Below are 23,141 nucleotides of genomic sequence, written 5' to 3' on the forward strand. Positions count from 1 at the left end.
GGAATGTTTTGAAATGTAATTGTGTAGTATCTTTTTGATATAGCCCAATAAATACTCTTCACAAATAATTTAATACCATAGCAGCTACACTCACCATTCAAAAGATGATCTTAGTAGATTTTTTGCACATTTAAGTCATCTTGTTTTCACATTTCTACCCATATCATATTTTCTTTTTGAACAAGCCTGTTTTCTTTTGTCTATGCGGTGCGGAGGGGGACGGCTGCGTCAGTGTTATAGTGTGCTCTATTGGATGGTATATAATGACGCTGTGAACCAATAGCATACGCAGCTGTACAAAGAGATCTACTCCATCCCCCGCGCAGCCTCACTCGCAGCCTTCTCAGTGCTGAGACATTGAAGGACTATGCGCTCGTCTGGAACTGACCAGAATTTAGGTCATTTTAGTTATCATTCTTTCATGGATTCATTCACAATGGAATATCGGTTATGGGACTGGAGTTGATCCTCAGCTGGTTATGTGAAGACTACGTTGATGGGAAGTTACATGATCTAACGGATTGGGGATGACAAAGAGACTCAGACACCGAGACTGGAGATGGCAGGCGTTTTGGTGCCATTATTTCCTTCTGCTTTGGAATACAATAGATGGACAGACTCGTTACAGCATACCAGAGGAATTAAAACAAGGCTCTGTGGTTGGAAATCTTGCCAAAGATCTGGGTTTGGGACTATCGGAGATTTTTGACCGTAAGCTTCGTGTCGCGTCTGAGACTAGTGAGCAGTATTTCAGCGTGGATGCAGGAAAGGGCGAGCTGGTGGTGAATGACAGAATAGACAGAGAAGCTTTATGTGGACAAAGCGCAAGCTGTGTGTTACCGCTGCAAGTAGTCATAGAGAGCCCCTTACACCTTTATCGAATAGAGGTAGAAATTAGAGACGTGAATGATAATTCCCCCGGGTTTCTTAGCAAAGAAAAAAATGTAGAAATTGCGGAGTTGACAGCAGTGGGTGCTCGCTACCCTTTGGAGACCGCACAGGACCTCGACGTTGGTAGCAATTCAGTAAAGTCGTATAGTCTTAGCAAGGACGAATGTTTTAGTTTGAAAATTAAAGACTTACCTCATGGAATAAAAGTGCCAGAACTTGTACTAGAAAAGCCGCTGGATAGAGAAAAGCAAAGAGTTCATCAGTTACTTTTAACAGCGCTAGACGGTGGCAATCCCGTCAGAACTGGGACAACAAATATTATAGTGACCGTCTTGGACAACAACGACAATGTCCCTGTTTTCAAAAAAACGTTATATAAAATAGCTCTGCCTGAAAACAGTCAAAGTGGCTTTTTACTCACAAAGGTAGAAGCAACAGACCCAGACGATGGAGTTAATGGAGAAATTGAATATTCATTTGCAGACCACACACCTGAGACGTTGATGGGTATATTTGAGATAAATTCTGCGACAGGAGAAATTCTCCTTAGAGGACAATTAGACTATGAAAACGTTGCAAGACATGAAATAGATATTACAGCAAAAGATAAAGGTATTCCTAAAATGGAGGGACATTGTCGTGTGCAAGTAGAGGTAATAGATATAAATGATAATGCACCAGAAATTGTTCTAACCTCAAAACCTAGTCAAATACCCGAAGACGCACCTACTGGTACTGTTGTAGCTTTGCTTAATGTTCGAGACCTCGACTCTGGCGACAACGGTAAAGTAACTTTACAGCTTACGAAAGGGTCCCCTTTTAAATTGAAACCATCGTTTGCTGATAATTACGCACTTATTACCAGTGGTGCTTTAGACAGAGAGACATTCTCAGAGTATAAGATTGAAATAACTGCCTGTGATTTAGGTTCTCCCCCCCTTTCGACGAAGAAAACTATTAATGTCACTATAACTGATGTGAATGATAATCCTCCTGTGTTTATTCAACCAGCTTTTACCGTTTATTTAAAAGAAAACGGAGTACCAGGATCAGTACTGTATTCAGTATCTGCATCTGATTTAGATTCTGATGAAAACTCAAAGATTTCTTACTCTATATTGGACTCTAAAGTGCAGGACGTTTCTGTCTCTTCTTATGTTTACATTAACTCGGATAACGGCAGCATCTACAGCATGCACTCGTTTGACTATGAGAAACTGAAGGTGTTTCAGATTGTGGTTCAGGCGAAGGACCAGGGCTCTCCATCTCTCAGGAGCAACGCTACTGTCCATGTTTTTATCCTGGACCAGAACGATAATGCCCCCGCTGTTATTTACCCCTCCTCCGCTGCTCTGGGCTCCCTCTCTCATCAGAGGATGCCCCGCTCCGCTAAAGCTGCTCATCTGGTTACTAAGGTGACGGCCGTGGACGCTGACTCGGGCCATAACGCCTGGATCTCCTACAGACTGGCGGAGGCCACAGACGCCTCTCTGTTCACTGTCAATCTGTATACAGGGGAGGTGAGGACTAAACGTGCTGTTTCCGAGCAGGACGAGTCCTCTCAGAGACTACTTATAGAGATCAAGGACGATGGGGAACCGGTACAGTCCGCCACCGTTACGGTGTCCATCCTGGTGGAGGACGGTCTTCATGAGCCCATCTTAGACCTCCGACACAAAGTGTCAGAGCCCAGCAAGAAAACCGGGAGAATCACCCTGTATTTGATTCTGTCTCTGGCCTCGGTGTCCGTGCTGTCTCTGGTCACGTTTCTCATCTTGGCGGTTAAATGCATCAGGACCAGCAGAAGCAGCGGGAGCTGCTGCACGAGACGGAGCGACTGTGATGATTACAAGAACCCCAACAGAAACTTGCAGATCCAGCTCAACACTGATGGACCTATAAAGTACGTGGAGGTCCTGGGAGGAGACATGATGAGTCAGAGTCAGTCCTTCAGGTCCTGCATGTCTCCGATGTCAGAGTACAGTGATTTCACTTTAATTAAACCCAGCAGCACCACAGACTTTAAGGAGGTGATCAGTGTCTTGGATGCGTCTTTACCTGACAGCACCTGGACCTTTGAGAGTCAGCAGGTGAGCAAAAAGAAGTATTAAATTCGTGAACAGAGAGTTACAGGACCAATGCTTGTGCTACATTGGCTAGACATGAATTTAAACCTTTGTTTTTTTTCTATATTGAAATAAATATGGCAAGACATCTATAGTGGATATTTAATTCGATTTGTGTTGTTGTTTTTTTGTTTTGTTTTGTTTTTCCGAAATATATGTAAATGAAACGTTGTAAATCCATCCAATACATGAAATCGTCCTCTCTGGTTACCACTGGCAACTTTCTTTCATTAACATTTGCTGTCATTCCACTATTGACATTGTACTGATTGGGAATTGCGTACTCGTTGAGCGTTTCAGCACTAAAAGGGTGGACAGCGACAGTGAATTCATTACTCAGATGGCTGATTGCTGAGACCCATAGACTTAAAAGAAAAGAAGAAATACAAAAATAAAAAATAATAATAATAGAATGGACTATTGGCATGAGTAAATATTTAATCCACTATTTAATTTATATCTTATATTTCATTTAATCCAATTCCAGAGTCAGTACACATCAAAATCACTGGTGTTAAATCAACACTGAGTGTTAAGTTACTCCAACACTGAATGGTGTATGACCAAAAGGGTCATAATTCGACCAAGGTACTTAACTGCCTGTTTGATAACAATACGGGCTAAAATACCACTGGTATTTGTATGGAATATTTCCACACAAATCCAGTTGATTTATATATTTTCCACCAAATATTAATCTAAAACTTGATATTTAATGAAGTAAATATCTTCACCTGAAATTGAGGTCTGGTCAATTTAACACTGCAAGTATTGCAAAGCATATAACACCCAAAATATACACTAACATTTGATTAACTTTAGTCTAAAAGTATTACTTTTAATCAAAACTATGTTAAAATGACACTCACTACAACCAACAGTTACAAATCAACACTGGCAGATTTGCTGCGTGGGATTTAATAAAGTATCAACCCTAAATTAATTTTCTGCAATAAAGTGTTTAATTTAATGCAGAAATATGTTTTACATTATCATAAATTACGGAAGGATTTGGTCGAGTGTCTGTGTTTCAACTCTTTTCTGTGACGGCACTTAAATGGTTCAAGCATAGTGCTACTCCGCTTTGCTCTCATTGGGTGTCAGAGATGGATCCTAAGCACCAATCACAGACACAACTGTACAAAGAGATCTACTCCCTCCCCCACGCAGCTTCAGCAACCATAATGCTCTGAGTGGGACGAGCACTAGGTAAAGGGTTCACGTGCAGTACGAGGTTGTATCTTAATTTAATATTTCACTATGCATAGGCTTCATAAATGGATATGTCGCGCTCCTAGAATATGGATTTTGGCTTTATGATCTCACTTCTAGTGGATGGAAAACTATGTATTTTATGGAATCAAGGATGACAAAGAAAAAAGGATACCGAGACTGGAGATGGCAAGTGTTTTGGTGGCATCTTTTCTTTCTCTTGTGGAGAACAATACACGGACAGACTCGTTACAGCATCCCGGAGGAACAAAAACGAGGCTCTGCAGTTGGAAATCTTGCCAAAGATCTGGGTTTGGGTCTATCAGAGATTTTTGACCGCAAGCTTCGTGTCGCTTCCGAGGCTGGGGAGGAGTATTTCAGCGTGGATGCGGGGAAGGGCGAGCTGGTGGTGAATGACATAATAGACAGAGAGGCTTTGTGTGGACAAAGCCTCAACTGCGTGTTACCCCTGCAAGTCGTTATTGAGGACCCTCTGCATTTACATCGGATTGAAGTGGAAATACGAGATATAAACGACAATTCTCCAAGTTTCCTATCAAACGAATTATCTTTAAATATACCTGAATCAGCAGCAGTTGGTACACGCTTTCCTTTGGAGAGCGCAGTGGACCCCGACGTAGGAAGCAATTCGGTAAAATCATATACCCTCAGTAAGAACGAGTGCTGTTCTTTAAAAATAAAAGAAATTGAGGGGGGAAAGATGGTTCCGGAACTTGTCTTAGAAAAGCCTCTGGATCGAGAAAAGATGAGTGTTCACAAAATTCTACTAACGGCATTAGATGGGGGGAATTCAGTCAGATCTGGAACCACACAAGTAACCATAAGCGTTCTTGACATAAATGATAATTTCCCGGTATTTGAGAAGAATGTATACAAAGCCTCACTGAGTGAAAAAAGTGTAATAGGGGCTGTTATTATAAAGCCAAAAGCAACGGATGCAGATGAAGGCTTAAACGGTGAAATTGAATTCTCATTTGGTTCTCGGACACCAGAGTCTGTGTCGTCCATCTTTGATATTAATCGCTTAACAGGTGAAATTACTCTAAAAGGTGAATTGGACTATGAAACTACGAAGTCGTTTGACATTGACGTAACTGCAAAAGATAAAGGTAGCCCTGAAATGGAAGGCCACTGCAGTGTGCAGGTTGATGTTACTGATTTCAATGACAACGCTCCCGAAATCAGTTTCACATCTCAGTCAAAACCACTACGTGAAGACGCTCCGAGTGGAACTGTAGCTGCTTTGATCAGTGCACGAGACCTGGACTCTGGTGATAATGGTAAAGTTGCGTTGCAGCTCAACAAAGGCTCCCCTTTCAATCTAAAACCATCTTTTGCTAATAACTATGCACTGGTTACAGCCGGTGCTTTAGACAGAGAGAACTGCTCGGAATACAAGATTGAGATAACAGCCACTGATTCTGGCTCCCCTCCCATGTCAAGTAAGAAAACTATATTTGTTAGCGTTACAGATGTGAATGACAACTCCCCTACGTTTAGTCAATCGTCTTATAATGTTTACCTAAAAGAGAATGGAGTAGCAGGCTCCATATTGCACTCTGTGTCTGCAACTGACCTGGATTCTGGTGAAAACGCAAAGATTTCTTATTCTATTTTAGATTCAAAAGTGCAAGACGTCTCAGTCTCTTCTTATGTTTACATTAACTCGGATAACGGCAGCATCTACAGCATGCACTCGTTTGACTATGAGAAACTGAAGGTGTTTCAGATTGTGGTTCAGGCGAAGGACCAGGGCTCTCCATCTCTCAGCAGCAACGCTACTGTCCATGTTTTTATCCTGGACCAGAACGATAATGCCCCCGCTGTTATTTACCCCTCCTCCGCTGCTCTGGGCTCCCTCTCTCATCAGAGGATGCCCCGCTCCGCTAAAGCTGCTCATCTGGTTACTAAGGTGACGGCCGTGGACGCTGACTCGGGCCATAACGCCTGGATCTCCTACAGACTGGCGGAGGCCACAGACGCCTCTCTGTTCACTGTCAATCTGTATACAGGGGAGGTGAGGACTAAACGTGCTGTTTCCGAGCAGGACGAGTCCTCTCAGAGACTACTTATAGAGATCAAGGACGATGGGGAACCGGTCCAGTCCGCCACCGTTACGGTGTCCATCCTGGTGGAGGACGGTCTTCATGAGCCCATCTTAGACCTCCGACACAAAGTGTCAGAGCCCAGCAAGAAAACCGGGAGAATCACCCTTTATTTGATTCTGTCTCTGGCCTCGGTGTCCGTGCTGTCTCTGGTCACGTTTCTCATCTTGGCGGTTAAATGCATCAGGAACAGCAGAAGCAGCGGGAGCTGCTGCATGAGACAGAGTGACTGTGATGATTACAAGAACCCCAACAGAAACTTGCAGATCCAGCTCAACACTGATGGACCTATAAAGTACGTGGAGGTCCTGGGAGGAGACATGATGAGTCAGAGTCAGTCCTTCAGGTCCTGCATGTCTCCGATGTCAGAGTACAGTGATTTCACTTTAATTAAACCCAGCAGCACCACAGACTTTAAGGAGGTGATCAGTGTCTTGGATGCGTCTTTACCTGACAGCACTTGGACTTTTGAGAGTCAACAGGTGAGCAGAATATGTAAAGAATGAACGAGTTTATTTCACAGTGAACACCCTTTCTTGACTATGGAATACACATATCTTATGTATTTATTTATTCAAAGGTTAGTTACAGTGTTAGAGTGGTTTCTTAGTTTTAAACATATGTATTTGTTTTGTTCAACAAATCCAGCATCCATATCAAATCTGCCTAAATGTTTTTGAAGTCCCGAACGTTTGCATGGTATTTTGCAGTATAAGTATTTTTTTTTTTTGTTTTTTTGGGGAGCATATTATTTTTTTCGAGATTTAAAAATGAAATCATTCTCTTATATAATATAGATAATCACAACTTTTCCACTGTATTCATGTTATTTCAAGCAGTTATGTGGTTATTATTCATGTTTATCTCAATTATAATACTCTTATGTTAAAGAGTCAAGGCTATGATATTAGCTGGGAAGAAAGAACAAACTTTACAAAGAGGTGTGATTCCAAATCATTCACGTCGATATATTTTTCTCCACCTTGAATTTGGCTTACCGTGAAAACCAGTTTGGAAATCATGCCCCCATGCGGATACTAAGAGTATTATATGTGTAAGTGACATCTGCTTGACACATTGTTTTCACCGCGAGGACCATTCATGGTGAGGGGGGTCACTCAAAGCACGTGACTGAATCTTCCTGCTTTCGTTTCTTCCAGTAAAATAAAATTAAACGTTATTTAGAAATATTTTGTCAATATTATGCATTATAATTTTGAAAATATTGTATAATTTTCAAACTAATCTTCCTTTTATACCCACCTTTAGTTTTGTCCTCAGTCTTTAGAACACTCACACTGGATGCCCTGTCTGTGGAAGGCATGTCACTGAGAAGTTGTGTGTGTGTGTGTGTGTGTGTGTGTGTGTGTGTGTGTGTGTGTGTGTGTGTGTGTGTGTGTGTGTGTGTGTGTGTGTGTGTGTGTGTGTGTGTGTGTGTGTGTGTGTGTGTGTGTGTGTGTGTGTGTGTGAGACAGAGCTGGTCCAGCCCTGTCTTCCAATGGGAGGGGAGGCCTCTGTGGTCTCTCCCCGCCCATGAGGAGAGCGAGGCGGAGGAGACAGAGCATAGAGTTTTAGTGGAGCCAGAGAATACTTTTATTTTCGGTCCCGTTTTCTTTTAAGTTTCCGTCATGATCAGGTCAAAACTGACGATAACTTTGCTTTTAGAATGGAAATGTTAAAATCGAGCCGTACAGCCTCGTGTGACGCCAAAATGGATACGTTACGGCGAAAGGAAAAGTTATAAACTTCTCCGATCCTGGGAGCGCAGCACAATGGACTCCAGACAGAGGAAGCGCTCTGGAGGTGGGAGGCTGTGGAGGATTTACTTCTATCTGGCCTGCGTCTCCTCTGTGTCCGGTCAGCTCAGTTATTCCGTGTCGGAAGAACTAAGCCCGGGCTCCGTGGTTGGGAACATCGCCAAAGATTTAAGTTCATCCGCCCAGGGGATTGTTCAGAGGAGGTTACGAGTGGTGTCCGACTCAGCTGTGCAGTACTTCGAGGTGAAACATGCCACCGGTGATTTGGTTATTAAACAAAAAATCGACAGAGAACAACTGTGTGAACAGAGTTCAACGTGTTCACTACACCTCCAGCTACTTCTGGAGGAACCTTTGGAGATTCATCGAGTTGTTGTGAATGTTTTGGATGTGAATGACAATGCGCCGCAGTTTTCAACCAGGAACATTTCTTTGGAGGTTTCAGAAGCGGCTGCGCCAGGGACGCGCTTTCGTTTGGAGAGTGCGCACGATCCAGACGTGGGTACCAACTCTTTACGCACTTACCATGTGGCATCAAACGACTTTTTTGTGTTAAATGTGCAAAGTAAAAGTGATGGCAGCAAGTTTCCGGAGCTAGTGGTGGATAAACCTTTGGACAGGGAGATGCAGGCCTCGTTTCGCCTGTTGCTCACAGCTGTGGATGGGGGTCAGCCAGAGAAATCTGGCTCCACACTTCTGCTCATTAAACTTTTGGACGTAAATGACAATGCGCCGGTGTTTGACGAGCCGGTAAGGAAAGTTACGCTTTTAGAAAATGTTGCACGAGGCACTTTAGTGACGAAATTAAACGCGACGGACGCGGATACGGGTAACAATGGTGAAATATCCTTCCTGTTTAGTAAATTCACACCGGAACGTGTTCTCCAGCTGTTCAGCGTGGATGCAAAAAGTGGAGAGATCCACGTGAAGGGTGATGTGGATTATGAGAAAGCTTCAGCATATCACATCACAGTGCAGGCCAGAGATGGTGGTTCCCCCGCTATGGAAGGCTCCTGCAACGTCATAATAGACATAGTTGACGTGAATGACAATGCGCCAGGGGTGACTGTGACGTCACTGACCAGTTCCATCAGGGAAGATTCACCAGCAGAGACCGTAATAGCACTCATAAGTGCAAGGGACCAGGACTCGGGTGCCAATGGGGAAGTCACATTAACTATTCCACCAGGTTTGCCATTCAAACTTAATTCAGCTAATGGCATGGACTACAGACTCACCACTGTTGGCAAACTGGACCGTGAGACTGTGCCAGAGTACACAGTGGTCATCAGGGCTTCTGATGCTGGCACCCCTCCCCTTTCATCACAAACCACCTTTGTGGTGAAGCTCTCAGATGTAAATGACAATACCCCCACCTTCTCGCAGCCTTCGTACTCTGTGGATATCCCAGAGAACAATGCCCCCAGCTCCCCCATTGCTGCTGTTTCTGCCACCGACCCAGACCTTGGTGAAAATGCTCAAATCTCATATTCAATCCTTCCCAGCATGGTACAGGGCTCTCCCATATCATCTTATGTGTACATTAACCCAGAAAGTGGCCGTATCTATAGCATGCGTTCTCTGGATTATGAACAACTCAATGCTTTCCGTATTGAGGTGCAGGCCCGGGATTCTGGTGTGCCCTCACGGACAACAAACGTTACTGTGCACGTGTTTTTGGTTGATGTGAATGATAATGCACCAGCCATTGTTCATCCCTCCTACCCTAAAGGCAAAAGATTGCAGCTCACTGTGCCCCCATCTGCCACACCGGGGTACTTCATAATTAAACTGGTTGCGGTAGATGCAGACAGTGGGCACAATGCTTGGTTGTTTTACTCAATAGCCCCTGGACCAAATGCGGGCATGTTCCGTATCGGGGTCCACACTGGGGAGCTCCGCACAGCACGCAATTGGGCAAAGGAGGAAGATGGTTCAACATATGACATAACAGTCATCATTCAGGATAATGGTGAACCACCAAAGTCCAGCTCTGTGAACATAACAGTAACTGTGGATGAGAAGAGCACAGTCAACGAAGCTCCAGTAAGCCCTCGCCACAACCACTTCTACAACCGCACTGGGATGTCGGATATTACTTTCTATCTTATCATCTCTCTGGCCTGTGTGTCAGCTGTGTCCTTCATCACGTTTGTTGTTCTCATGGTGCGCTGCCTACGGCACCGCAGCCCAGGGTTTGAAGATTCTGATTGCTGCTGTTACGGTAACCACAGGTCCTCCCGCTACCATCAGAGGCCCAGCAAAGACCTGCACCTTCAGCTCAACAGTGATGGACCCATACGATATATGGAAGTTGTTGGGGGTCCACAGGATTCTCACACACGCACCTATAGACCCTGCTACTCCACCATTTCTAGCCGAAGTGACTTTGTATTTATGAAGACACCCATGCTGAGTCACAACAACACTCTCAACATGACACTCAGCAGGAAGCACCTTATGAACTCAGCCAGTGAGGTGAGGGCTTAACTGAGACCAAAAGTCTTCCACTGTTAAGATGACAGGTGTTTCAGTGTGCATGTGCAGACCTTTGAACCTTTTAATATCTTATTATGTGTAAAGAAAAAACAAATTCTGATGTGGGAACATTTTATCTGAGCCACTTATTTTTCTGGAAAATCTGTCTCTGACAGCTTTGTTGTTTTACTAGACAGGTACTAGACAGGTAGGGCAAAGTAAAAACTATGCACTTCTTACCCAAAGCTAGGACATATGTTTACTTTAAAACATAAGTTGTAATCTTTTTTTTACAAAAATGGGGGGCAGATGCAGAAAGAGTGAAGAGAAAACAAGGTAGCTGACATGACAAAAAAGATGAAAGGAAGAAAGACTGTGGCGTCTAACAAATGGAGAGGAGGAGGCATCCAGATGAAAATGGTGTTGTACAGAGCTGGCTCAGTAGAACAACTGGGAGACAGAGGAGAACAGGATGACAGAGGGAGAGATGGGGGTGGGTTTGAAGGAGAAGAAAAATGATGAGAGGGTGGAGTGAAAGGTCCATTGAATAAAGCAGTAGCTGAAAAACAGGAATTCACAGGGTCACAGGACTGACCCTAGACTTCCTGTTATCCTCTGGACCTTTGGTGATTGGTTCCAGGACTCACCGTCACATGTGTAGCTGCTTTTGCAACATCTAATCAGTGCAGCTCTTTCTAATTGCCCTTTTCAGATCCCTCTTTTCATGTTTTTTAAGTGGCTTTTGAATGAATGATGAGCAGATAATAGTCACATGCAGAAGACACAGACCACTTATTTGGTGGTTGAATCCAGTCACTGTCAGGGAAAAAAAAAATGGCCCACAGTGTTTTTATCATGGTGACTCACTTTTGTGGAATTTGATTAGGGAGGAAAAAAAGACAAGTTTTGTCAAAGTTAATCTATTTATCCCCAGGATTTTCCTCTGTCATTATAAAGAAGAGCTGATTATGGGAGGCTGTTACTATAGTTATGTTTTCCTTTAATGTTATTTACCTTAGACTCTGTTAAGCAAAGATACAGTTCTTCTGTTTAACGTGACATTGCCCTACATAAACTGCTCTAAACTATGTTGGCCCTGAGGTCAGCAGGGTGCCATCTGTCGTCTTGCTCTAGTGACACGTGTGCATTGAGGATAACACTGGGAAAAAAAGAGAAAAGCTTACTGGAATGGAAGGACAGCTTCGTGCACGTGTGCTACAGGGACAGGAGCCATTATGGCTGTACAGCACCAGCCATTACTATGGGAGTTTACGTACTTTTGAGCATGAGATCATGCATACAAATCATGAAGCAAAGAGCCCTCTAGGAGTGTGTAATTTTAGCTGGACCCTGGAGCCTTAGGGTCCCCCCACTGCCCGTCTTTATGTCCTCTTTTCATCTGTTTTATGGTGTCTTGCCACACTATTCAAGCATGTGTGAGCGTAGAAAGTTTGTGGGGAATGAAAGTGTATTGAAGCATATCATGTGCTTGACTCACTAAGTCTCCTTCTTCCATCTTTTCTGAGAATCTTTTGTCAATAGGCTCTCTTAACATGACAAGCCATGTCATGTCACATGTTTTTGACTACTCAGTCTTCCTTGCTTTGTGTGTCATTATATCCATTTAACTCTGAAAGGATGACACGGTGTCCTGTAGTTTCCACTCAACTGCAACATTTTAATGGTGTAAAACAGGCATGCAAAAAGCTTAAAATGCATGTAGATGACACACATAATGTTCGCCATACTGGCATGCTATTTATCAGCATCGCCATGACATCAGAATGGAGTATTCTCATGCGTTTGAGTTCTTGTCTTTGCCACCGAGACTCTCAGAGTTTGTTAGGGTTTGTATGTGCTCTGAGTCAGGCCATGTGTTTTGTAAATTTGCCTTTTTCATGGATGATAAAGGTGAACAAGCAACAAACTGGCTCACGCTGTTCAGTGAAACTATAGTTAAGTCATTTATTTAGTCATATATATATATATATATATATATATATATATATATATACCCTATTCATTACCCTTTAAATGAAGTTGTGATGTCCTGATGTGCCAGTGCTAAGCTCAGCTCTTGTGGAGAATTTATGTTTTGTTTTTTTTTGACAGTATCTTGACTTTCATTGCCATGATAAATACAAAGACAGTCTTCGGTTTGTAAAAGTTAAATTCTGTAACTTAAAAAGATCACAGCAGCCCAGCATACTTTTTTTTTTTTTTACTAGTTATCATGTGTGGACAAGTGAGAATGGAGCACAAGCGAAACTGTTTGTAGGAAGTGTACAGGTCTTTTTTTACACTTCCCCTGGGACAATAGTGTGTTTCTAATACTTTTACATTCAGGTAATATACATGTATCATGAAGGGGTCAAACAGTAAACCAGATGTTTTTCCAAAATTCACTCACAAATGTGTTGAATGGCATCCAGATGTGTCAGTTCAGTTTATACCCCTGAAAACCCACTGAACATGCTAGTCCTCTGTCAGACCTGCATGACACAGTGGGGTTGTAATTCTCTAAGAGATGCCACACGGCTCTTTGAGTCTGTGGAAAAATGTTCAGGAAGCAGACCAGTGTATTCTATATCTTCCATTTGTGAGGGATGAGCTGAGCATGTGGGTGATCAGTCTGTCTGACAGAATTTCTGCTGTAAAAACGTAGCATCTTCAGCCTTTTGATAATGATTATAACTGGATAAGAAGTCAAAGAGGTTTTATTTCTTTTCAAGCTTTTAAACTTGTATTATTGCACAGAAGTGTTGGTTTTTTTGCTATTCCGTCAGTTTTTTCTCGAATACGTTTCAACAGTATCGTGGAAGGTGATGACCTACAGTAAAGCCCGCTATGCAGAACAGTGTGCCGGCAAATGATACTTTCCTCGACATGCCTGCAGTGAGATCTGACCTCAAAACTGACAAGAGTGTGTCTGAATGTGTGTGGCAAGAGGGAGTCACACAGCTGGAATGCTGGGCCTCTTTCTGTGGAGGTTTGACTCCATATTGGTCTTTTTTTTCACGCCTTACAGCTCAGACTCACACACCCACGTTTCCATCTCTGAATCCATTTTTAGACTTTAAACATTGATCGAACTCTACATTTAAAATACCCTTTACGGGTATTCATGTTGTAATAAATACTTGCTGGGTTTGGTTTGTTACTTGTGGTCGCTTGTTTTGGCTATTTAGATCCAGTACTAACCATCACTCTCCCTTTGATTTGTTTAAACAAACCGCTTTCATGCTTCTGTGACATTCATAAGTTTCCGTTCACTGGTGGGTGGGTTTATATTCTTTATTTGCCTGTGCAGTGGCAGATGCACCAGTCAACATAATCACCAGCTTATCCATTCCTATATGGAGAATTTCTTTGGTGGATTGTGTCCTTCATTTTTCTCTGCTGCTCTCTGCTTTCCTTCCATTCCCTTGGGTAGGACAGCTCTTTTAATAATGCAGCGCATCATGCTGCTGGCCCCTCTCTCTCTAAGGAGCTCTTGTGTCTATTAGGCAGCAGAATCTGGAGCCAAGCCAGGGCTCTATTCACCGCATCGCCACACAACAAGAGAGCCTGAAAGAGAGAGGAAAAGCTGGAGAAATGGAAAAGACATAGTAACATGGCCATTGAGGTAGAAGTGTACAGGAGTGCACACTCCAAGACATTAATAGTGAGGAGCAGGAATGTACCGAGAGGAGAGAGGCTTTTATCTGTGTTAAGTCACCAGCAAAAGTGTTTCTCCATTAAAGTTTTGGTTGCATAACTGCAAACGACCCATAACTTTATTTAGGATTCTTTGTGTTCTTTGCATATGTTAATTGTATTTTGGTAAGAGAAGTCAGTGAAGGTTATAAGTCTTTCCTACAACAAAATGACATAGTTTTGTCTCACTTTTACATGTTTTCCCTCTCCTGATATGCTTTTTCGGCCCCTCTCTATATGCACTGCAACCTTTTCAGATAACCCTTCTGGTGTCTTGTTCATCTTCTGGCTGCTTAGGTGAATTTTTCTGTTAATCGTCTCAGTGCTCACTTGGATAATCATCTTTCTCTCTTTTTCCTACCATCTGCCTTTTTGTTTGCAATGTTGAGTCCAGTCTGTATAAGCAGGACCCCAGAGCGTGTGTGTATCTGAATGTGCACATGGTCCTGTGTAGCATTTGAAGCCCCACAGCTTTTAGAGCAACATGGATGCTTGAACATACAGCTATACATATGTGGCCATCTGTAGCCCTTCTTTTTTTTTTTGAGACTCACTGGTAAGCTCAAAATGCTTATCTGAATCACATAAAAGCATATCTACATGTGTCAAATGCAGATGTTTCAGCTACAGAGTCCACACAGGCACCTTGGAAGCCTGCTGCTGCAGTGAAATGTCCATTTCATGTTGCATCTTCTGTTCTTTTCACAGCAAAAGCCCCCCAACAATGACTGGCGCTTCACACAGGGACAGAGACCTGGACCTAGCGGGTGAGTAAACACGCACACAGAGATGTGATCACCACATTATTGCTTAATAAGTGAAAAAGGATGATAGGGGGGTGTTGTGAGTGCTGTAAACCATGTCCCTGCAAGGCACCGATTATTAGGCTCTGATTATGCCAAAGTCTCAAGATGACTTATGTAGTCGCAGTTTAGCGAGTGATGCAACTCAGTGAGTTCAGATTCCTGATTCAGCCTCCAGAACGAGCATCTCTGCTTGTTTCCAGGCTGGTTTATAAAATGGCTGCCGCAGCTTCCACTCCCCTCCCCCTCCTCTGCTGCTGCTTGCCTCTGCACTCCCTAAGCCTGTGCACCATCACTCAGTACTGCTGATGAGGGACGGGGACCAGGGCTAGAAGTGGGGGGGATGGGATACAGTGTTTATCCATCTCGCTCTTTTCATTTTCCTCCATCTGATACATTATTTGACATCGGATCTGTGGATTCCCGATGACACGGCAGTCGATGGAGTGTGTGTTTCTATTCAGTAGTTAGTGAGCATGTGTGTTGCTCTTTGCCCATGTTGTTTTGGTCAAAGTGGAATGCGTGCAGTGGGAGTTTTCCCAACTGTGATTGCATATCACATTCTCTCCTTGAAACACACCAGCTGGGGCAAAACGCTCTGTTGTCAGGAGACTCTGAGACACTCTTGTTTGAGAATGCCTTTGAGATTATGTATACCTCACACATAATCAATCTTAAAATGCAATAAAAAGGAAAGACAATAGAATGCAGGTGTCTAGTTTTCACTAAGTCTGTGTAAATGTACTTTTGTTTAAATTGACAGTAGCCCTCAGTCAAATTCACAATGGTTCTTTCAGGCTGTATAACCTGTTGTGTTTTTAGTCCCCACATGCCGTACGGTACACACATACGATGGACGCCGAAGAGTGGGACAAGGTACTAATTTAGACTTAGACACTGTATGGTCACTGTCTGTCCTTACCAGCTGATCAGTGGTCAGTTTTGTCACATGATTTCTCAGCGGAGGCAGCATTTGATGCACTGATAAGGGCAGAGAGTGACTGAAATCCTCTAGGTAGTGTATTGGAGTTGAGTGCTGTGCTGTGTGTAGATGCACCTAACCCATAGCTTCTGTCGTACTCTCCCTAAAAGTTTGATGGGGTTTTTTGTTGATTGATGTGCATAGGCCACAATGCCTGCTGTGGCGTAGAAAGGACTGTGACGCGTTTGTGTGCAGTGTTTTGTAGATTTGCTCTGCCTTGTATCTGTGCTACACATATAGTCATTAAACTACTGCGAGACTTGCTTTTGCCGTGAAGTGTTGCCTTCGATGTCTGTCTGTGATGGTTGTAGCTCAACATCACTACATAGATGTGATTTACAGACTAGAAGATAATAGAAAACATCTGCCCTCGTGCTTGAAAATGCTAAACTGTTGAAGTCAAAATGTGTCACAGATGTAGACCATGTGACAAGAGGAATGGACTTAAATTAAGTTTGAAGTTAATGTCATGAAGTATTTCTAACCAGAGAGAGCAAGAAAGAGAAAAAAGGATGTTGTTTAAGGTTGCCAAAAGAAAAAAGAAAAAAGATCTTCCTGTCTGGACATCCTTCTGGTCCACAGTGTGCAGTCGAGGCCACAGGAAGTGATAATTCTCACCACAGGAAACTCCACAAAACCACAGGATGTGATAAGCACAAAGAGATGCTAATTTAGCATAAATGAAGCATTCACTTTTATCTTAAACTGTGTGAATCAGCACAAAATGGCTGCCTTGACTGCATGGAGACTTGTATCTCTTCAGCTACCTGGCGCAGGACTCTCCCTCAGCCTTCCTCTGGCAGGAAACTGAGAACCACCTGTGAGTTTTGGCAGTGCAGCCTGGCAGCCTTCCTGTCAACAGGGCAGATATGTCCTTTACTTTCTCTAAATTCTTCAGAGCAGACCAATTTGTCAGAGGCCCTTTATTAAGTTTTGAGCAGAAAAGAGGCTTCCTACTTGCATCCTGTGTATTTAACTCACTATCTTCTGTTTTAAGCTTTTAAGACAGTGTGAGGATTCTATTTGACTGACTTTCTATTTGTTAGTTAACTTAATTTAAAAGGAGCAAAAACAAATAAACGACGGGTGTAATCACCAGTTAAAAGAGGAACACTTCTGGTCGGTGCTTGAAAGAGCGTCTCTTCATGACACCATATATGCAGGACACCATTCTCTACTCCCTGTAGATCATTCGTTGTTCCTCTATTTCTACAGTCAGGGTAAATAAAGTCAAACCTTTTCATTGTGCCTCACATTACAGTCCTGCTTTCATTTATGATTAATCTTTTACCCTTGGAATTCCACTAAGTGTTTTGAGGTCATTTATCCGCCAAAATAGTTAAGCAACCAGCTTGTGGTATAATCTATTGCAAGTACATTATTTATGCTCTAAGAAGCAGCAGAAGTAGCTGTGCAGCGTGAGTGGTTTTTATTTTTTGTGTAGCACTTTTAATATAATGAAATGAGCTCTATTAATGTTTCTGCAGGCAGCAAAGTGATGAGTGGTGGTTTGCATTCTTGCCTCATTGTCAGAAGGTTGTCTGTTTGAATCCTTGCTGAGCTCTTTCTTTGTGGAGCTTGCATGGTCTTCCAATAAGCATCCATGTGAGGTTTATTTGTGATTTCAAATTGGAAAGGGTAGAGTTAGTGTGAGTTTACGTGATTGTTTCTGTGATGGACTGTTGGCGTATCCTAGGTGTGTCCCAACTCTCACCCAATGACATCTAGGATAGGCTGAATGGATAAATGGGTCATCACCTGCTGTGGTGTACTGTTTGCAAGTACACTGCAGTTTGTTTGTCTTTACCTTCTAAAAATGAAAAGATGGGCATTTCTTTGGCCGGAGTTTAAGGCAAGATTAAAGCACTGTGACCTAGTTGCCAGTTTTAGAGCTTATGTTGGAAAACTGGTGGCATTGGAGTAGGTTGGCATGCACGCAGGATCATTTCTGTTTCTCCTTTGTTAGCCCCACATGCAAATTGCAGATTGTAAATAAACCAGGCTTTTGAAGGTAAAACTTTCCCAGATGGAAATGTTCATCGCTTGCTGAGCTCTGTGCGTGTGTGACTGTTTCGAGAACTATTTCCTTTAAAGGTGGTATCATTAAATATTTAATCAGGTTTACTCGACGGCTTGGTGCTCACGGTTATATTGGAGAGTGTGTGAATGTTTCCAGTGCATACGCCGACACACTCGCTGCTGTGTGCAGATGCAGTTGTTCATGCCTTAATGAAAGTGTGCTTTTGTTTGAGACACACCCCATTCTGTACACTTTACATCCTCTTTGTTACTCTTGCTGAGTCCACTGTCAACTGCTTTGCTTTTACATTATGACCCACCAACTGTCAGGCCAGCGAGCTAAACACACACAATGTTGAGGATGAACCACCATTTACTTAGAGCTCTTTCTCTCCTCATTCTCCCCACAGAGCGGCTGGAGGACCTGAGGTTGCCATGGGAACTGGCCCCTGGCCCCAGCCCCCTACCGAAGCTGAGCAGCTCCAGGCCTTGATGGCAGCAGCTAACGGTGAGTCCTATACCGCCTCAGCTTTTTTCCTTCCTTCCAATCAGTTCATCATCTCGCCTCCTGACATATTTATTTCTTTACACATGCACATGGAGCGTGGGAAGTGGTGGTTTGTGTAGCTTTCTGTTTTGTTGGAGGGCAACTAGCCAGACTTGCTTATTGATAAAACCCTCCCAGTTCACATTGATGTTTCCACCCAATGTTCGCAAGCTAATAAGTACCCAGAGCTGGACTATGGACACAATCGCATGCACTTTCTCCACAGCACAGTTGAAGTGTTGAATTTAGAAACACAAGAGATACGTGTGTTCACTGTACACACTCGTCACAAGCTCAGTGTTTTCTCATAAGCAGAGTTACCAACACATATCCTCATCTTTCAAAGCTGTTCTGCTGGTACCACACCACAGAGGCACGCACACACAGTGAGTCATCGTCAGGCTGGAACTGTGCGAGGATTTGTAATTTATGTAAAAATACCAATAGATTGAATAAAAGCAGGCTGGGTAAGAATAAACAGAGAAGATGGAGATAGAAACTACTCGAGTGTGAGTGCCAAACAGACTCGGGTTGTTATTTCCAGTGTTTATTTTAACACATCACATCTTCCTCCGTCCACACACGTCCACACTTGGACGCCGCTCAGGATGTTATGTGGAATTTTTCCACTGCAGAGAAGAGTCTGTGTCCAGGGCATGATGGTAGCGTGTGTGTCAGCACAAGGTTGGACAGAATGATCAGTCAGAGTTGTCAGGGAAAAAAGAGCAAACAATGACCGTGATAAACACTGAAGGTCATCTCCCCTCGATATGTTGATGGGCAGGATGCGACAATTAGAGAAAAGTGTTGTTTTCAGGGATGTTTTTGTTCCATGAAATCCAGCACAGTTACAGGAATTTTTTTACTTTCTTTATGTGCATGTGTGTGTTTATGTAGGGTGAGAGAAGCTCCAAGATGGGGGGAGGGAATGCTTGTGTCTCGGCTCTGCAATGCAGGGGCTGTGGGAGAATTATGAGCTGAGCAGCTACGTCATGCACACACAGTCATGCTCAAAAGACATCCAAAAATAAAAATCACCACACTATGGAGACAAAATTGCTGTCCCTATAACACAAAAATACCTTTTCACGCAGTCAGCTATTCTGTAGGACCCGTTCCACCTTTTTTGTTCTTTTTTGTTCTTTTTCTCCATAAATGTGCACAGTTTTTAGCTCAGCACGCTGGCACTTTCTGCTTGTTTTTGATCTGATGTTCACACCACCTCCTCTCCTGTAGACAAGCTTTTAGAAACGGTTTTAATCTCCTTTTCTAAACAGTTTTCATTTCACTTCTTCTTTGTTAAACAAACTAAAACTGTCAGACTAAAACTTTCAAACACTTGCCTAACATGTTTCACCCTCTTCTCCTCTCCATCCTTATCCCTCATATCCCCCACTCTATTTCTCTTCTCCCCAGAAGTAAGTGAGGCTACGGCCACTCTCGGGCCCGGCACCATGGGTCTGAGCACCCGCTACAGCCCCCAGTTCACCCTGCAGCACGTGCCCGACTACCGCCAGAACGTCTACATCCCCGGCAGCACGGCCACCCTCACCTCCAACCCCCAACAGCAGCAGGCCACCGCCCAGCAGGCCGCTCAGCAAGCACTGCCCCCTCCTCAGGCTGCAGCCCAAGTCGAGCCCCCCAAGGCTGCCCAAACCCCCGCCTCCAAAAAGAAGTCCACCAAGAAGGAGAAGAAGTAGATCGGGACGGAGATGGTGAAGGGATGACGATGCTGGTCTGATTATGATGCGAAATCCGACCCCCCACACCCCACCATTAGGTATCTCACTGCACTGCTGTCACTCATGATTGCCAAATATTGACAGCAAGTCAATTTTTGACCACATGGACGTTGTTGGTGGTTCTTTGAAAGTGTCTTCAAAGAACCCGAATGTGATGAAGGCTGTTATTAGTGTTACTAGCCTGTGATGTGCTAAAGGTTTAGTATTGTTCACGTAATCTATGTGGCTAGATATTTTTGGTAGGGTATGGTGGGTTACCGTTTTGTTTTAGTTTTTTTTCTTTTCTTTTTTTCTTTAAAAAAAATCAAATAAACTTGGACAAAGAGATTCAGTGTAAGGAACCTTGCTGGGATGACAAGGCTATAGTGATGTATTCAGAGATTCATGTTGGATTTATTGTGCACTTTCCCTGATGTGGAAAGTCTGCTATTGTAAAGTACACTTGTCGCCATCCATTAGATTTCTCTATAGCATCAGCCTTGCAGGCTCATAAAGTATAAAGCTGTTGTTTGACAGGTATTAAAAACTCTTCTGCATGCTCATTAAGAATCAAGCCACATATACTAGTTTAGCGTTGCAAACTATGCATTGCAAAAGCAACAAGGAGGATGTCCTTAATCTATTTTCCTCCCTCCAATCGCAGGTCAATATAATGCACATGTAGCATTTACTTGACACAAAACAGGAATTACTTTTGTGATCATAGTTAAAAAAAATAAAATAAAATAAAGATAAGAATTTAATCTTCTGATATTTTTATGACCTGAGCATGCACCCAGAGGAAGGGCTGGCAGTGGGAGGCATGGCGCTGCATCGTAAGCCATACTGTCCATGCAGGTGGTGTAGCAGCAGGGACTGGCTTCTTGTGTGACAACTCCAGATGGACGAAGACATGTCCCACTGCCCTGCACTTTCTGCCTTCCCCTCCTCACACCAGCCAGTTCCTCCCTCACTCATTAACCCCATGATGAGAGCCAAATCAAGAGAAATGCACTGTTTGTATTCCGAAAAGGAGATGATGCTGGGTTTGTAATCACGTCAGTCTTTAGGGGAACATGTAGATGTGGTAAACCTAAGTGCTTAGGAGTTTCTAGACACTTTGTAAGCCTCTAGGGCCTCGATGGAGTTTTTCCCTTCACTTTCCTGAGGTGCTGAAGAAACATCTTGATGTGACACAGTAACGTGTTCTTTTTCTTTGGGAGATGATTCGATTACATAGAAGAGTTGTTTGTTTAAGATAAGAAGTTTTTACTTTGCCGTCCATCTGTCTGTCAGGCCCGTTGGCCAGATAAACCTGCATGGGTCAGGGGTAGTGGACGGAGTACAGTGAGAGGTACATTGACTGAGGTGGCACCGCTGTGTCAAACAGAGGGTGGGAAACAACCTTGGCTCTACTAGCTGAATGTACAGAGGAACCACTGTAGGCCCGCCCACCCTCTAAACTTTCTCTAATGCACTGACCCAGTTGGCAAAGGTCAACAGAGCCAAGCACAGTCATCCCCGCTGGTGAGGAGAAGCCACTCGCAAGTCCTCTGAAGTATCTCCTCTTGTTTAAATCGATGGGAAACCTGAGCCTGTCTGCCTCTCACCTCTGTCCGTCCACTCCCCTGTTCTATGATACTCTTCACTGTAAATAAATACCCGTCCTGTCGATGGTATGAGCCAGGTGTTTGCATAGCAGGGACCATGTCCACAATTTTCAAAATAAAAGTCCCTCTCAACAAAGCGTGGCTCACTACTGGAATGTGTTGCATTTTGTTTTTCAAGAAAAATAACAAACCACCGTTCTAAAAAAAAGCAGCGAATAAGAATTTGACTTGCTCTTCAAGAATTTGTGTTGCAATGTAGTAACTAAGCACCATGGAAGCCAACTAACACTTCAATGTAAATAAATGAATTACAAATAACTTTAGATAAGTAAACAAAGTGACACACGTAGACTAGTTAACTTGTGGTATGTGTTGCGCATATTTTTGTGTTTATTTTCTCTCTACTATCTTTTTATCACCCTGTAAAGACAAAAAAGCAAAACAAAAAAAAAGAAAATGTTTCTATCCTTCTGTAACCTCTTAATGTTCTTTTGCGGTGATTTTATCTCGTGCATTTGTGAACGAATGCCTCTCATTCTCTTTCTGTCCATATGAACAAATGATTATAAATATTATATATGTGTGTAAGTCCGTCTGCTGCTGAATTAATACTACTCTATCCTGCTGTATTATCTTTCTTATCAAATGCTTAGCCCCCTCCCCCTCCCCCCACACCACATCCCTGCGTTACTCTCTTATTTTTACGCTAATATTTATATTGCTGTTTTATTTTCTCTTGAACACTGACATTTCAAATAAAAAGAAACCATATAAAAATGTACTTACATGTGTTATGTGTTTTAATGCTCATATGTTGGCGCAGGCTGCAGCTGAGTGCGGTGATTTAGCACAATATTAATCCCATTAATCAAAGCAACTCACCTCTGTGAGACGTAACTGCTTTAAGACGCAGCTGGCTTTGCTTTAAAAAATGTGACTGCAGCTCTCTTAACTTGTCCCACAAGGTTTTGTTTAGTCACTTTAGGCCCATTTCTTCAGTTTTTTGGGGGGGTTTTTTATGCCTTTGAGAGGAAAAGATTTGGATTCAGTTAAAACTAAGCATGGATTGCACTTTAACTGCTCTTCTCCTATCACATGATAAATAATAGTAATGCATCATCACCCTGTTTTTTTCTGATTATATAAGGATCCCAGATTATATCTGTATATCCG

At 43.0% G+C, this 23,141-nt stretch overlaps 1 protein-coding gene across 50 annotated transcripts in view; it reads left to right on the forward strand.

The window, feature by feature from the left end:
- Nucleotides 1-22,749, forward strand: part of LOC133446996 (protocadherin gamma-C5-like) — a 320,234-nt gene extending 297,485 nt beyond the window's left edge. For 33 of the 50 annotated variants that reach the window (XM_061725353.1, XM_061725355.1, XM_061725329.1 and 30 more), the window contains exons 2-5: nucleotides 14,995-15,053; nucleotides 15,912-15,965; nucleotides 18,501-18,598; nucleotides 20,054-22,749. In XM_061725353.1, coding sequence (XP_061581337.1) covers nucleotides 14,995-15,053; nucleotides 15,912-15,965; nucleotides 18,501-18,598; nucleotides 20,054-20,337 — 495 coding nt within the window. In that variant the 3' untranslated portion in view covers nucleotides 20,338-22,749. Of the gene's footprint in view, nucleotides 1-358; nucleotides 2,982-4,215; nucleotides 6,838-7,901; nucleotides 10,591-14,994; nucleotides 15,054-15,911; nucleotides 15,966-18,500; nucleotides 18,599-20,053 lie in introns of those variants that run through there. The other 17 variants (XM_061725370.1, XM_061725371.1, XM_061725368.1 and 14 more) reach the window with 10 other exon arrangements.
- Nucleotides 22,750-23,141: the final 392 nt, after the last annotated feature.

Source organism: Cololabis saira, chromosome 7, assembly GCF_033807715.1.
Source record: "Cololabis saira isolate AMF1-May2022 chromosome 7, fColSai1.1, whole genome shotgun sequence".
Lineage (NCBI taxonomy): Eukaryota > Metazoa > Chordata > Actinopteri > Beloniformes > Belonidae > Cololabis > Cololabis saira.